Source organism: Penaeus japonicus, unplaced genomic scaffold (genome assembly GCF_977035675.1).
Source record: "Penaeus japonicus unplaced genomic scaffold, GWHDUDI00000001_assembly GWHDUDI00000001, whole genome shotgun sequence".
Classification (NCBI taxonomy): domain Eukaryota; kingdom Metazoa; phylum Arthropoda; class Malacostraca; order Decapoda; family Penaeidae; genus Penaeus; species Penaeus japonicus.
The window spans coordinates 37,511,584-37,524,083 of record NW_028234403.1 but is presented as its reverse complement, the minus strand read 5'-3'; the positions used below and the strand labels follow the sequence as shown (position 1 = coordinate 37,524,083).

At 31.1% G+C, this 12,500-nt stretch overlaps 1 protein-coding gene across 2 annotated transcripts in view; it reads right to left on the bottom strand.

The window, feature by feature from the left end:
- Positions 1-495: 495 nt before the first annotated feature.
- Hip14 (palmitoyltransferase Hip14) overlaps positions 496-12,500 on the bottom strand; it is a 17,718-nt gene continuing 5,713 nt past the window's right edge. For both annotated transcript variants that reach the window (XM_043004066.2, XM_086539696.1), the window contains 12 exons: positions 12,117-12,238; positions 11,931-12,008; positions 11,609-11,818; positions 11,201-11,363; positions 10,836-10,961; positions 10,414-10,614; positions 9,994-10,155; positions 9,499-9,655; positions 9,130-9,264; positions 7,037-7,143; positions 6,857-6,919; positions 496-5,826 (listed from right to left, as the gene is read on the bottom strand). In XM_043004066.2, coding sequence (XP_042860000.1) covers positions 5,632-5,826; positions 6,857-6,919; positions 7,037-7,143; positions 9,130-9,264; positions 9,499-9,655; positions 9,994-10,155; positions 10,414-10,614; positions 10,836-10,961; positions 11,201-11,363; positions 11,609-11,818; positions 11,931-12,008; positions 12,117-12,238 — 1,719 coding nt within the window. In that variant the 3' untranslated portion in view covers positions 496-5,631. The remainder of the gene's footprint in view (positions 5,827-6,856; positions 6,920-7,036; positions 7,144-9,129; positions 9,265-9,498; positions 9,656-9,993; positions 10,156-10,413; positions 10,615-10,835; positions 10,962-11,200; positions 11,364-11,608; positions 11,819-11,930; positions 12,009-12,116; positions 12,239-12,500) is intronic.

Below are 12,500 nucleotides of genomic sequence, written 5' to 3'. Positions count from 1 at the left end.
TATAAACAAATAAGTATGAGACATCTGTGATATTATATCTGGTATATACATTACGGTAGGAGTGCGGACTCCATCCTTGTAATGCTTGTTCTAAATTGTGGCATGATATCTTAAATTCAATTGCTTTGTATATAGTGTCCATCTTTGTATATATAGTCCGTCTTGTACACTTGTTAGTAGCACTATGTAATTCAAAATTTGTATAAAGTACATCTGAGGTTAATAAATAATGCTTGTCAAGTACAGTTGTCGGTATAAAACGGTGGTAGAGAACTTAACTTCGATAATTTCATATTCTAATTTGAATTCTAATCATCTTCAAATTAAATCACCAACTCATCTCATCATAAATATAACTGCATGGCTCCATTAGAATGATATATAATACATAATTTCCATTTTTGACTATTTGAATTAACAATATTTCTAAACAAAGCAAAACTTTTTGGGTGATAAATCAACAGAAGACTCAAGTTTAAGGATAATAAAAGACAGTTCATAATGTGAGTTTACTGACTATTCCTAAAGTTCCAATACAAGATGAATGACTGATAGCTATTTACATGAGGAAAAATATGACATTGATTTCAGAGTGAAAACTGCAAATAAAATATAAGCATTTGTGCAACTGATCACTTCCTTAAAGCAGAGGGAGTGGAGGTAGGATACGATGGCTAATATAAAGTTTGGGGGACAAAGACCATCAACTATGACAAGATCATAATCCGTAAGCACTTGATAAATAATCATGAAGGCATTGATTTTTAATTGCTCCATTACTTATGAATCTTCTGGACATGCCAGATTGATACATGTCAAGGCACTTACAAAATGAAAATCATGAAGTCACTAATCTTACAGACCAGATCTTTTCTGCATTATCAAATTCATGTTAAGATCTTTTCTCTATATCTTAACACTACCTCTATAGGATATAGTAGGGTTTAGACTTTTGGAAATCATATAATGTAAACGTTAACTAATTATAGATTTTTACAGATCAATATTCATACTAATATTATTTCTAGTATCTCCATTAAGCTAAGGGAGGTTCTGTGTATAAGTAAATTGCCTGTACATAAAGCCTTATACGCCTTGCATAACTATTATCTTAAGCTTACTGTATCTAATCTTACCACATCAACATACTTAAACATTGCATAGTGTGATCCAGTGCTTCCGCTGTTCATTACTTGAACAGTCAATCAAAGTACTGATAAAAATGAATGACTGATATGAGAATGTGAAGCATTGGCAATAAATAATGACTATGTACAAAATCTTAAACACCTGCAGTTTATGAGGAGTCACATAACTATTTACATTTATATGGATAATATTGTTGTGCAAACAATCACCAGCTGACATACACATAAGCAATACAGAACATGGAAGTTATTGTTTGTAACCATCATACACCATTTTGGTTCAACTTTGAAGTCAAAGCACAGCTAGGTAGGTCTTAGAACTACATTTAGAAGGGCATAGTATTCTATTATTAAAAATCAGACCATCTTTATCTTGAAAAGTGCAGAGTACTTACATTAAGATATCATTTAAACATGAACAAGAGTATTATTACATATTTCACAACATTCTTAGGTTGTAAAAATTAATTATTCCTCAATCATGCGTAATCCCCTATAAAAATACTAACTGCATTATAAAATATTTACCTTTTGTTAACATGTGTGACAAAGTCACATAATTTATTCAATGTAGTGTCCAAGTTGTGTTGTGCTGCTTGGACACAAAATGCAAACAAATTCTATACAAAAAGGTTGAAATATCTCAAAATTTTATTGTATAGGCATTGAAAATAGAAACAATTACAGAACACTTCACATGTGCAACTACATTACTGTAATACTAATAATGGTTTCTCCTTCTTTCTAAACATGTGTGTATTTGTATAAGGGAGAGAGAGGAAGAGGGAGAGGGGAAGAAGGGGATAGCACATGTGCATGTAGTGAGTATAGATGTATGGGTATTGGCATTTCCTGTGTCACTTTATTTATGTTTACTCTAGCCTTAGTGTGTCAGCTTTCATGCATGCAAATTTGTTTAGCAACTAAATACAATGAAAGCATTTTTATGAAAAGAGCAAAACACATGTTGAACGATTACAGTTGAATACCATCAACACAGTTACATAGTCTGAACAACAAAACGAGTAGGTCTGTAACACCATCTAAATTTTCCTTCAAACAATATAAAAGTATAGAAATAAACCCACTAATATGGGAGCCCATTTCAATACTGGTCCACTAATCCCTGTAAGTCCCTCTGTACTGATAGTTTCATTAGTCACTGGTGCCAAATCCCTCCTACAAAAATATTTTACCAAGTCATAATAATTTATTTGCCATACTACTTTCGAAGGAACATGGTGCATCACAGACAAATTTCATCTTATGAAATGCATTTGGGTCAATGAATAAACTCAAATTTATCCAAAGGAACTGAAAAATATAAAGCACTTATAATAGACAAACGGTGTATAAACTTTGTAATCTAAAAATTTATAGGCATTTGTTCAAGGTCTACCTGCTTCATGAAAGTCCTTCAGAAGAAGGCACCATCCTAGCTTTTGGGAGCCAGGGAGTCGATGACTTAAACTCGAATGATGACATTTGTTCAAGTATTTCTTTGATACATGGCTGTAAACTAATATATCATTTGATTATTAAAATATAAAAAAATCACAACCTATGAAACCATTCTACCTGATTGTATAATAAGGAAAGAAATTAGCTATTGTAAGGTAATATTTTACAATATTTCAAATACTATGAACTAAGTGACAATTCAAACTTTTAGAATAACAATGGAATCATGTTTTTTGGAATGTTCCACAGCCTCATTCCACACTTAAAAAAAAAGACTTCTTTTTGTCACAAACTTGTGCATTTTTTTTTAGTCATATCTGTACTTTAAACCATAAAAAACTTGTTGTCTAAATTAAGGTAACAAATTGAAAACATGCAAAACAATATAAGCTTCTATATGCTATATATATAAATCATAGAAAAAAAATCTGAAAAAAAGTCATGAGGCTTCACAAAGAATTGCTAACAAGCAAAATACAAAATGTTCAAATATACATATTGGTGATTCTATTTCATACTACTTTCTGAAAAGATGTCTTTCAAAATCCCTCTTTTTCAATATGAATTCCCTATAAATGGATAAACAGGAATAAATAGGTTTTGTTTAATTTCCAAAGATTAATGTCTAATTTTGCTATTTTCATATCTAACATGCATATCTCATCTTACACATTAACCCCTATAGAACATGCCATCTTACAATCTGACACAGAAAATCATTAAACAAACCCCTTTTACCTACTCTAATTCAATCTGTGCATAAAAATCCTTTGTATTTTTGGTATTTACACATCAAAATCTACATGATGGTACTTCCAAATATTACAATAACTTTCTGACTTCCCGAGCATGACTAAATTTAGTATGTGCATCCTTTAGAGGTTAACATCGATAATAAAACTTTGAGGCAATTAGCAAGTACTCAATCCAATAAAATTTTCTAATGCATAATACATAACTAAGAATTTGAATCTCTTTATATTCTTTATATTACGTCTTTGAAACATAATTTATACAGAAATAGTCACAGATGCATGCTTAATCCCACTTGCTAATTAAAACAGTTTGAATCAATGGAGAATTTCATATTCAAGTCAACATGGAAATTGTTTACAATAACCAAATACAGGAAGTTCTTCACAAATTCATCTTTCTTATTACAATATGGATATGGGCTACATATCTTTTGCCCAATATTTTCATAACATTGCTTTAGAAAATTATCACATCCATAAACATTGAATCCTCTTTACAGAAAAAAAAATTGTGCTATGACCTTTCCCTTTTACCTCACGTTCTGCTGAAATTTCTAAAATACAAGTTATTTACAGAATACATATATATATTTCCTCTTTACATAACTGCAGTTCAAAAAGATACTTACCTTTATGCCTGTGTAGCCAAATAAATGTCAAAAGCTACCAAAGTCGTGTAAAATTAGGAAATTATACCTTTGATGCGTAGCTCATACAACTCCTAACAGAAAGTAATCTAAAATACCATTCTAATAGGCAAAATGCAAAAATAAGAAATACAATTAATAAGAAAATTCTTCATTCATTTGAATCCTAAATATTACAAAAGCCCCCTTCTATGAAAACAAGAGAGAATCCTTTCCTATATCAAATTAATCAATTCCCAGTTTGAGAATTATTCACTGAATTATAACCACTTCAATAGCTCCCTGGTTATCAGAGGCTCTCCAGTTTCCTCTGAGATAAAAAAAAAAATTATCTTTTGCAAATATTGTAAATAATTGAAAATGTAACATACAATCGTCAATAGAATTAACGAAATATATGACCAAAGACAAGAAAAAATACATTATCTTGATCTGGTGTGGCCAGTCTAAAAATGACAATAAAAACTAACCATATACAAGAATGACATACAAAGACATTGTGAAGTCTATATATCAAATGATTGTCCTACAAAATAAGATGCCTTGTTTGAGTTATGAGTAATAACTGCTCATCAGCTACACTATAAAACAATGGGATATCCGACTGATTGTGTATCACCCAAAATATATGATATGATTGTACTACATATGAACATACTTTATTTCGGCTATTAGTATTAAGCTGCACAACATCTACTTTACAAAACGTATCAATTTCTGTCTCACATAAATTGAACAAAATATTGTAACTGATAGCAAAACTCCCAACTCCCTATTACATATTATCAAGGTCTCAATGTAACTGTTTAAAATGCTTGCAGTCTCAACCTTCAAACCGTTCATCCATCATGACTGGTCTCTTTTGTTCATACAATTAACATCAATCTATTCTTTACATGATAAAATAATATCACACAATTATAAAAATGCAAATTGAGCAAACAAGCCATGAATGAAAGCTGCACACTGCATGCAATACACTGGAGCTCATCTTTGGTGTCCTCACAACATCTTACAAATATAAAAAGAGACAACTGGCCAAGGTTATATAAATAATGGAATCATTTGTGACTAGTTGACTATGATACCTTAAAATACCTTGAATTTCTGACTGATCTTTGGTACAATGTTATTGGTAACAGCTGAAATCCTTCTATATCTGTTCTACTTTTCTTTATATAATGAATTATAGAGAGCCAGAGATCTCTGTCATTCTATATGGAATGTTACATTTAGTACATTTACTATATATTTATATCAGTCAAAGTCAAAATACAAAAAGTTGTATAGCAATGTTACTATCTTTGTTTTGTATGTAGATAGAAGTACAAACAAGATAATAGAAGTTACATACAGAAGATCAATTCTGAGTCAGACATCTAAAGAGATCTACCTTTCTTCTATCATACTTCAAATATAAATTTTTTGAAAGTTAACAAACAGAAAAGTCCATTCATGCACCACACCTATAACAGTTAAATTAATAGGGGTATGGTAATTTCACTTCTTCCCAGATATGAAATAGTAAATGTAATAATGGATGGATATAAAAAGCAGAATGACAGTATGTCGGATCAGTTCAAATTTCACTTGCAATTCTACAGTGTGACACCCAGGGATTTAAACATATTGATACATGTCTGACTGAGAAAGAAGTGGTTGTTTATCTTCAGCTGATTCAGAGAGGGTATATATGTGAAGCCAGTCTGTTTTATCTGGTTTGAGGAGACCAAAGCATTGCCAGTTCAGTAAATCTTGGAAGTTCTTCCAGACTCCACGGTGGAAGGGTGATCGCACTTCGCCCTTCTTCCCAACCTGTAAAAGAATATTGTAATTACAAAGAGCATTTTGTATATTCACTAAGAATCAGCCACCTTATAATTTGTTTTTTGAAATGTCTGGAGGAAAAAAAAAATTATCAGGAATACCCTGTGGCATTTCCATACAACTGATGTCAGTATATCAACTGGATATTTTATTGTCAATTATATAAGGTCTAAGACTTTATTTTTCATGGGTCTAGGATACCATTGACTAGATCTTACATATAGTCACATTTCCTATTATGACACTCCTTAAGAAGTCACAGTTCAGACTATATTACCACACTATTTAATGGTTTAGGGTTCCATTACAGAGATAAAATAGAAAAATTCTAGTTTACTTCAGTTCAGCAAACCTAAGCATAAAAAAATGTTGGAAATGAGTTATGGGATTCTCTCTGAATAACTTCTGTTCTTAACCCCCTCTGATGTATGATTTACTGTTTGCAGTAATATATTTGCAGCCCTAAAACATTTTAAAAGTTTGTGTAATATTTATGTTTTTCTTCCTGACAGTGTTTCGTTTTGCTTTTTACATGTTATAAAGTTTTTCTAATTTTTTTTACAGGACTATTTATTGCTGTAATTTGATATGGTAAGGATTAGATTGAACAAAGCTAAATGACATAAAGAAATAATAAGAGTAAATCATATTTAGCTTTCAGGTTATGGGTTGCATAATGAGAGAGAACAGGAAAAGTAAGCAGAGCATAACTTCTGTTGGCATGGGTAGTGATTCACCCTTCTGAGACAGGACTTCTAGTTTTTTTTTAGACTTATGTTATGATATATTAGGCCTTATATAATTTATTTGCAAAGTGATACTAACTGTCATTTGGTAAGATGCATTAGTTACACAACTGAAAAAAATTCATCTTCATAAAAAATATTTGCTAATGTTACATTTCCCAATTAAGTACACTCTGCCTTCTAACACTCACTTTCTCCATCTCTTAAAAATAAGAAAAAACAGAGAGGAAACAAATGGATTAAAAAATATGCACACATAAAGAAATACATACCTGGAAATGTTTGTATCTGTAACAATTCATTCTTTCATTTGTTGTCATGCCCAAAATCAGGACCTAGAATAAAAGAAAAGGTCATTAAAAATCTATTAACAAGAATTAATTATCAAGTATAGGTCATCACTTTCAAATCTTCAATGGTGTTTGGTCTAGCTGCTATTTGTCAAATATTACCTGGTAGAGCTGGCATCCAAGGAGTGTTGCAACCCAAGCAGCATGCAGAATGGCATTGGCACCAACCCATGCCACCCATGGCTCACATGTTCCTATTGTCCCTAGACCTGTTTTACACAAAGGAAGATTTGTTGCTTGATTGGAGTTCAAGTACACAGCAGTTTTATAGTGTACTTACTATCTCACAAAAGTAGAGACAGAAATGTCAATGATAATTATGTTCAGAATCTATATAAACATTGTGGCACCATACTGATAAAATTCAGTAATCAACATGTATATGAAATCAATAGAATGGTAATCCAGTTAGGTGATATTTGTATATATTTGCCTAGAATCAAAACTTGAGTAGGCATTAGACAAACAATACTGATAGAAGAAGTTGTGCAGTGAAGAAAAATGAAATGATGATGATTAATAATAATAATCATCATAATAACAATAATAATAATTATTATAATAATAATAATAATAATATTAATGATAATAATAATGATAATAATCATGGTAATAATAATAATGATTGTACTACTACTAATAGTAATAATAATAATAACAAAAATACTATAACTAATAATAACAATAATAACAATATCAATAACAATAACATTAATATTAAGAATAATAATCTTAACATATTAATATTAATATCAATATAAATAACAATATCAATAATAAAAATATTTACAACAAACACAATAACAACATAAGTAAAGGAAAAAGAGAGGAATAGAAATACATAATAGCAGGTTTAACCCATTCACGACAGGGGCATTCCAGCCTTGCATGTCACAATGACGGGGCTTTCGAATGCTTAGGCCTAAATCAGTTAAATAACCGACGCCATATCGTGTCCCCAGCGAACAGGCCTAATATGCGCGGTACAATGTTGTACCACCCGTCACGAGAGGGTTAACACAACACTGGCAAATGAGAAAAAGCGGTCTACTATGACTAACAATTGGTCTGTCTTTGCCCATACCACATTATTGTATACAGCTTGGTGCTACTAATGTTTCTGCCAATCGTCCTAGGCATTTACATGATATATTAATGCCACCACTTGCTTTATTTTCATTTGAAAAGTTGCACTGTTGGAATAGTTTGCTGATGCATGGCATTTATCTCAAAGCAAATTGCGAAGTCACTTCTGCTCACTCTAGTAGTGAAAGCTGCTATAATATTCAAATTAATCATGATAAGTCTTATGATAATCAGAAAATCATTTTCCTAAAAATTATAATAATGAAACAACTGAGGAAATCAATGAAGATGATGATCATAATTATAAAATTAATAAATGGTCACTATAACAATAACAATAAGAACAATAATGGTAATATCAATAAAAAATGGTGATATCACTAACAACAATAACAAAACAAAAAACTGACTATTATAATTATCATGACAATTCTGATAATCAGTTTTCTTATGGAGGAATAAATACACTTGACAGGTTGGCTATGATTGTACTTGCACAAATAACAAAATTCTCTCTCCGGTATTTGTAATGTTAATAAATAATGATAAAGTACATTACAATAGTTAGCTAAAATAACGCTCTAATCCTGTCTTTAAATGCATTCAATTTATTTATAAGTTCAGCATCTTGATTTTCTTTCTTTTTTTTCTTTTTTTTAAAGACAAATGCGAAAAACTAAAAAATGAAGTAGCATACATCCAAAACAATGGTTAGATTATCAACTTGACTGGCTGTTGTTATTCAACACATTACTTCCAAAACTCTCTACTTTTCACCTTTACTAATTGACAGGAAATGTATCTTGGGGAAACGTTTAGGTTAGAAAATAGGGTTAAATTCTAATTAGGAGGCATCTTTTGAAATAGAACAGTTACTTTGACAAGCTACTGTTAACCATTTTTGCTTTCATAAGAAATGATTACGATGATGATGATAATAATAAAAATAATGATAATAATAATAGTAATAATAATAATAATAATAACAGCAATAACAATAACAATAATAATAATAATATCAATAACAATTAAAATAATGACAATATCAAAAACAATGACACAGTCATAATACTCTCCCTAAATCATACTACAACTCGACAGCCACTCACTTGACCAAAGCCCCTGCTTGGAAATGTAAACATTGCAGGCACCATTCCAGAAGTAGAAGCAACCCTGGAGTACAAAGCAGCACATTGTACACAGCATTACCAAGTATCCAATGAAGTACTTCAGATTGTTTGCTCCTGAAAGATTAAACAAAAATGTGTGTCAGCTTTAGCACACTAAATCATTCCAAAATATCCTATAAAAAGAGAGAAAAAATAAAAAGAAGAAAAAATATATATGTTTACAAATTGATAGATAGATAGATATATAGATAGATACATCTTTTATATGTTAACTAATCATATATCTAATGATTATTCATCAATTTTATAAAAAATGTGTGTACTTATAAATATATATAAAATATTCACCTATGCAATTTCCAACCCATGGGCAGTGATGGTCAAACTTTGCAATACAGCGGTTGCACACAGAACAGTGTTTTGAACGTATTGGACGTCGTACCAAACACGTTGAACAGAACCACTGGGGATCAAAGCCATCTCTCTCTGCTAATTCAATTATTGTCTGGAAATAATACAGTGGTAACAGTACTTTTTAACAAAAGAATATTCTATTATCACCTATACTGAATACAGACATAGATAACATCACCTGGCATACATTGTACATTATTCTTCATCCCACTCTCTCCCTAATGGCCTTTTAACTCACATTATTAATTTATTAGCATTTATATGATCATTTACAACTACCTTCTGCAGTTACTTTTGGTTATATCAAACTGTTCTATAAAACTGATGTCAGGTTACCTAGGAAAACTTCCTTCACACATGCAACAAATTTACAGGAGAATACAAACAACATCAATTATCAGTTATACAAAACAAATATATTATTCTCACTTGGTACTTCTGAGCCTGATCAGCAGTAATGACTCCTGGATCCCCTCTCCAAGCCCTCATGAAGTTATACCACAGAATGAGCGACGAGAGAAGAAACAAAGCTGTACATTCAAGTCCTGAATATGGATGAATGTACAATATCCAGGTAACATAACACCAGAACTGAAAGAGAAACCATGCAAATTATTATTAGAACTAATTTAACACTAAATACATATAAGACGAGGTGTTAAATATTACTGAAGGATTTTTTCCCTTATTTAACATTCCTAACAAAAGTTGAAACAGCATATTAACTAAATCTTGCACAGGAAAATAATTTAATAATCTACCATCTATAGAGTAAGCTAACATGTGAAATAAAAGTCAGGAAAGAGATGAATCATTCTCTGAAAACTGTTCTAAAAAATTTAAACTTGCCTTTGTCGCAAGGTACACTGCCATGGGCATAACAGTCATCAGGCGTTCATCGAACAGAATTCTTGAGATGCCATAGACTACAACATAGACTGCCGTGAAAAGAGCCATCTTCAGCAGATAAAGCATGTCCAGTTGTAATACAAGACCAACGATGTAGAACACAATAAATGGAGTGCTGATCATTGTCCAGTAGCGGAGGCTCTATTGAATAAAAGAAATATGAATTGTAATTAACATCAGATAACTACAAAAATGATCATTTATTTAAACACACAATGAATATACACTTTTATATGAATGCAAATGTATATAAATTATACCCATCAATACAAACACATTTGAATACACACATCTCTGTTTATATAATTAATTAATTAAACCAAAATTAGAACTCATTAAATATCTAAAGAAAAAAAACTAACCTTATCACTGGAAATGCGGTAGCAGATATTTCTTGAGGATTTTTGCATTTCTTGCAGTTTATCTAGTACTTTCTTATCTAGCCATTGTGTTTTTCTCTTCATTATCAGGCTGTATGCTGATTCACCCTTTAAGAGAAGTATAGAAAGTATTATATGTAGTGAAATAGGATATTAATTTATTATTAGCTACTGATGGTAATTTCATGATCTAATGATAAAATATTGTAACAGTTTGTTACAAAATAAAACTTATAGGAGTATTTGTATGTTGCATAAAAAAGCTATATCATGAATTCATAAACATAGCATGAATTCATAAACATTTTATCTATGATTCTAATTCATAAGGATGCACTTCATCTTACCTGAGAATTAGCAATATCAACATTGGCCCCATGGTTAACCAAGACACTGACTGCCATGTGGTTTTTAGCTATCACTGCCCAGTGCAATGCTGTGTTACCATGTAAACGGTCAGCCATAGAAGTACTAGCTCCAAAAGTCAGGAGCAGTCTTGTGGGATCCAGGCTGCAGAATCATAAACTTACATTTAATTTCTAAAATTACATCAAATAAAAGAGATATTAAATAACATTTTCACCAAGTCCTTTAGAATTCAATTCATAGAGTCCATGATGAGTTAGCAGTAATGTAAATTAGATTATATGCACTGAATCTAACAAAAATAAACACATCTAGCTTGTACCCTAAATATGCGACCAAAAATATAATTAATGATAATAAATCAAAATAAATTCTAAAAAAAAACTGACCTGGTAACTCTGTATGCACTCCACATGAGCGGTGTCATTCCATTCTTGTCCATGAGGTTCACGTTGGCACCCTTAGCTACCAGATAAGCAACAATGGCTGTATGACCAAACTGTGCTGCTAGATGTATGCAGGAGCAGCCTTCACCATCACGCATCGAGGAATCAGCCCCGTATTTCATAAGCAACACAACCATACCAAGATGGCCTTGTCTGTAAAAAATAATAATCAAAATGACTTACTATATAATAATCACTTTCTTTTTTTTATAATAAATAAGAAATGCTATTATGAGATGAGCATTGAGAATGTAAAAAGTTGTACCTTGTAGCCCAGTGCAAAGGTGTAGACATAAGCTCTCCACCTATGGCATCCACTATTGCTCCTTTGGATATGTAGTATCTGAAAACGGCAAGTGTCATAATAAATTCTCTGCCTACTGTCAAGTCCAGATCTATTCATTACCTATACTCATTCAATCTAAGGATAAAATATCTAACATCACCATACCTGACAATATCTCTTCTGTTGTTGATTGAAGCCCAATGTAAGAGAGTCACATTTTCATTATCTCTTTTATTTATATCATAACCACCTTCGATCAATTCCTTACATCTCTCCAGAGCTCCATACTGAAAAAAAATATCTAACTATAGCAACACAGTGAGAGCAATATTATGTTTAAATTTTAAAGAATAAACTAGAACTCTTCAAAATTCAATGAAATGAAGAAAAAACAATTCATCACCTATCCAATATTTCATCATAATCTAATAAATCTAATGAATCTTATAATATAATCATAAAATTATTGGCTAACATTTCTAAATCTTTTGTTCAAATCACTACCATAAGTGTACTCATTAATTAAATAAAACATTAATTAGTACATAA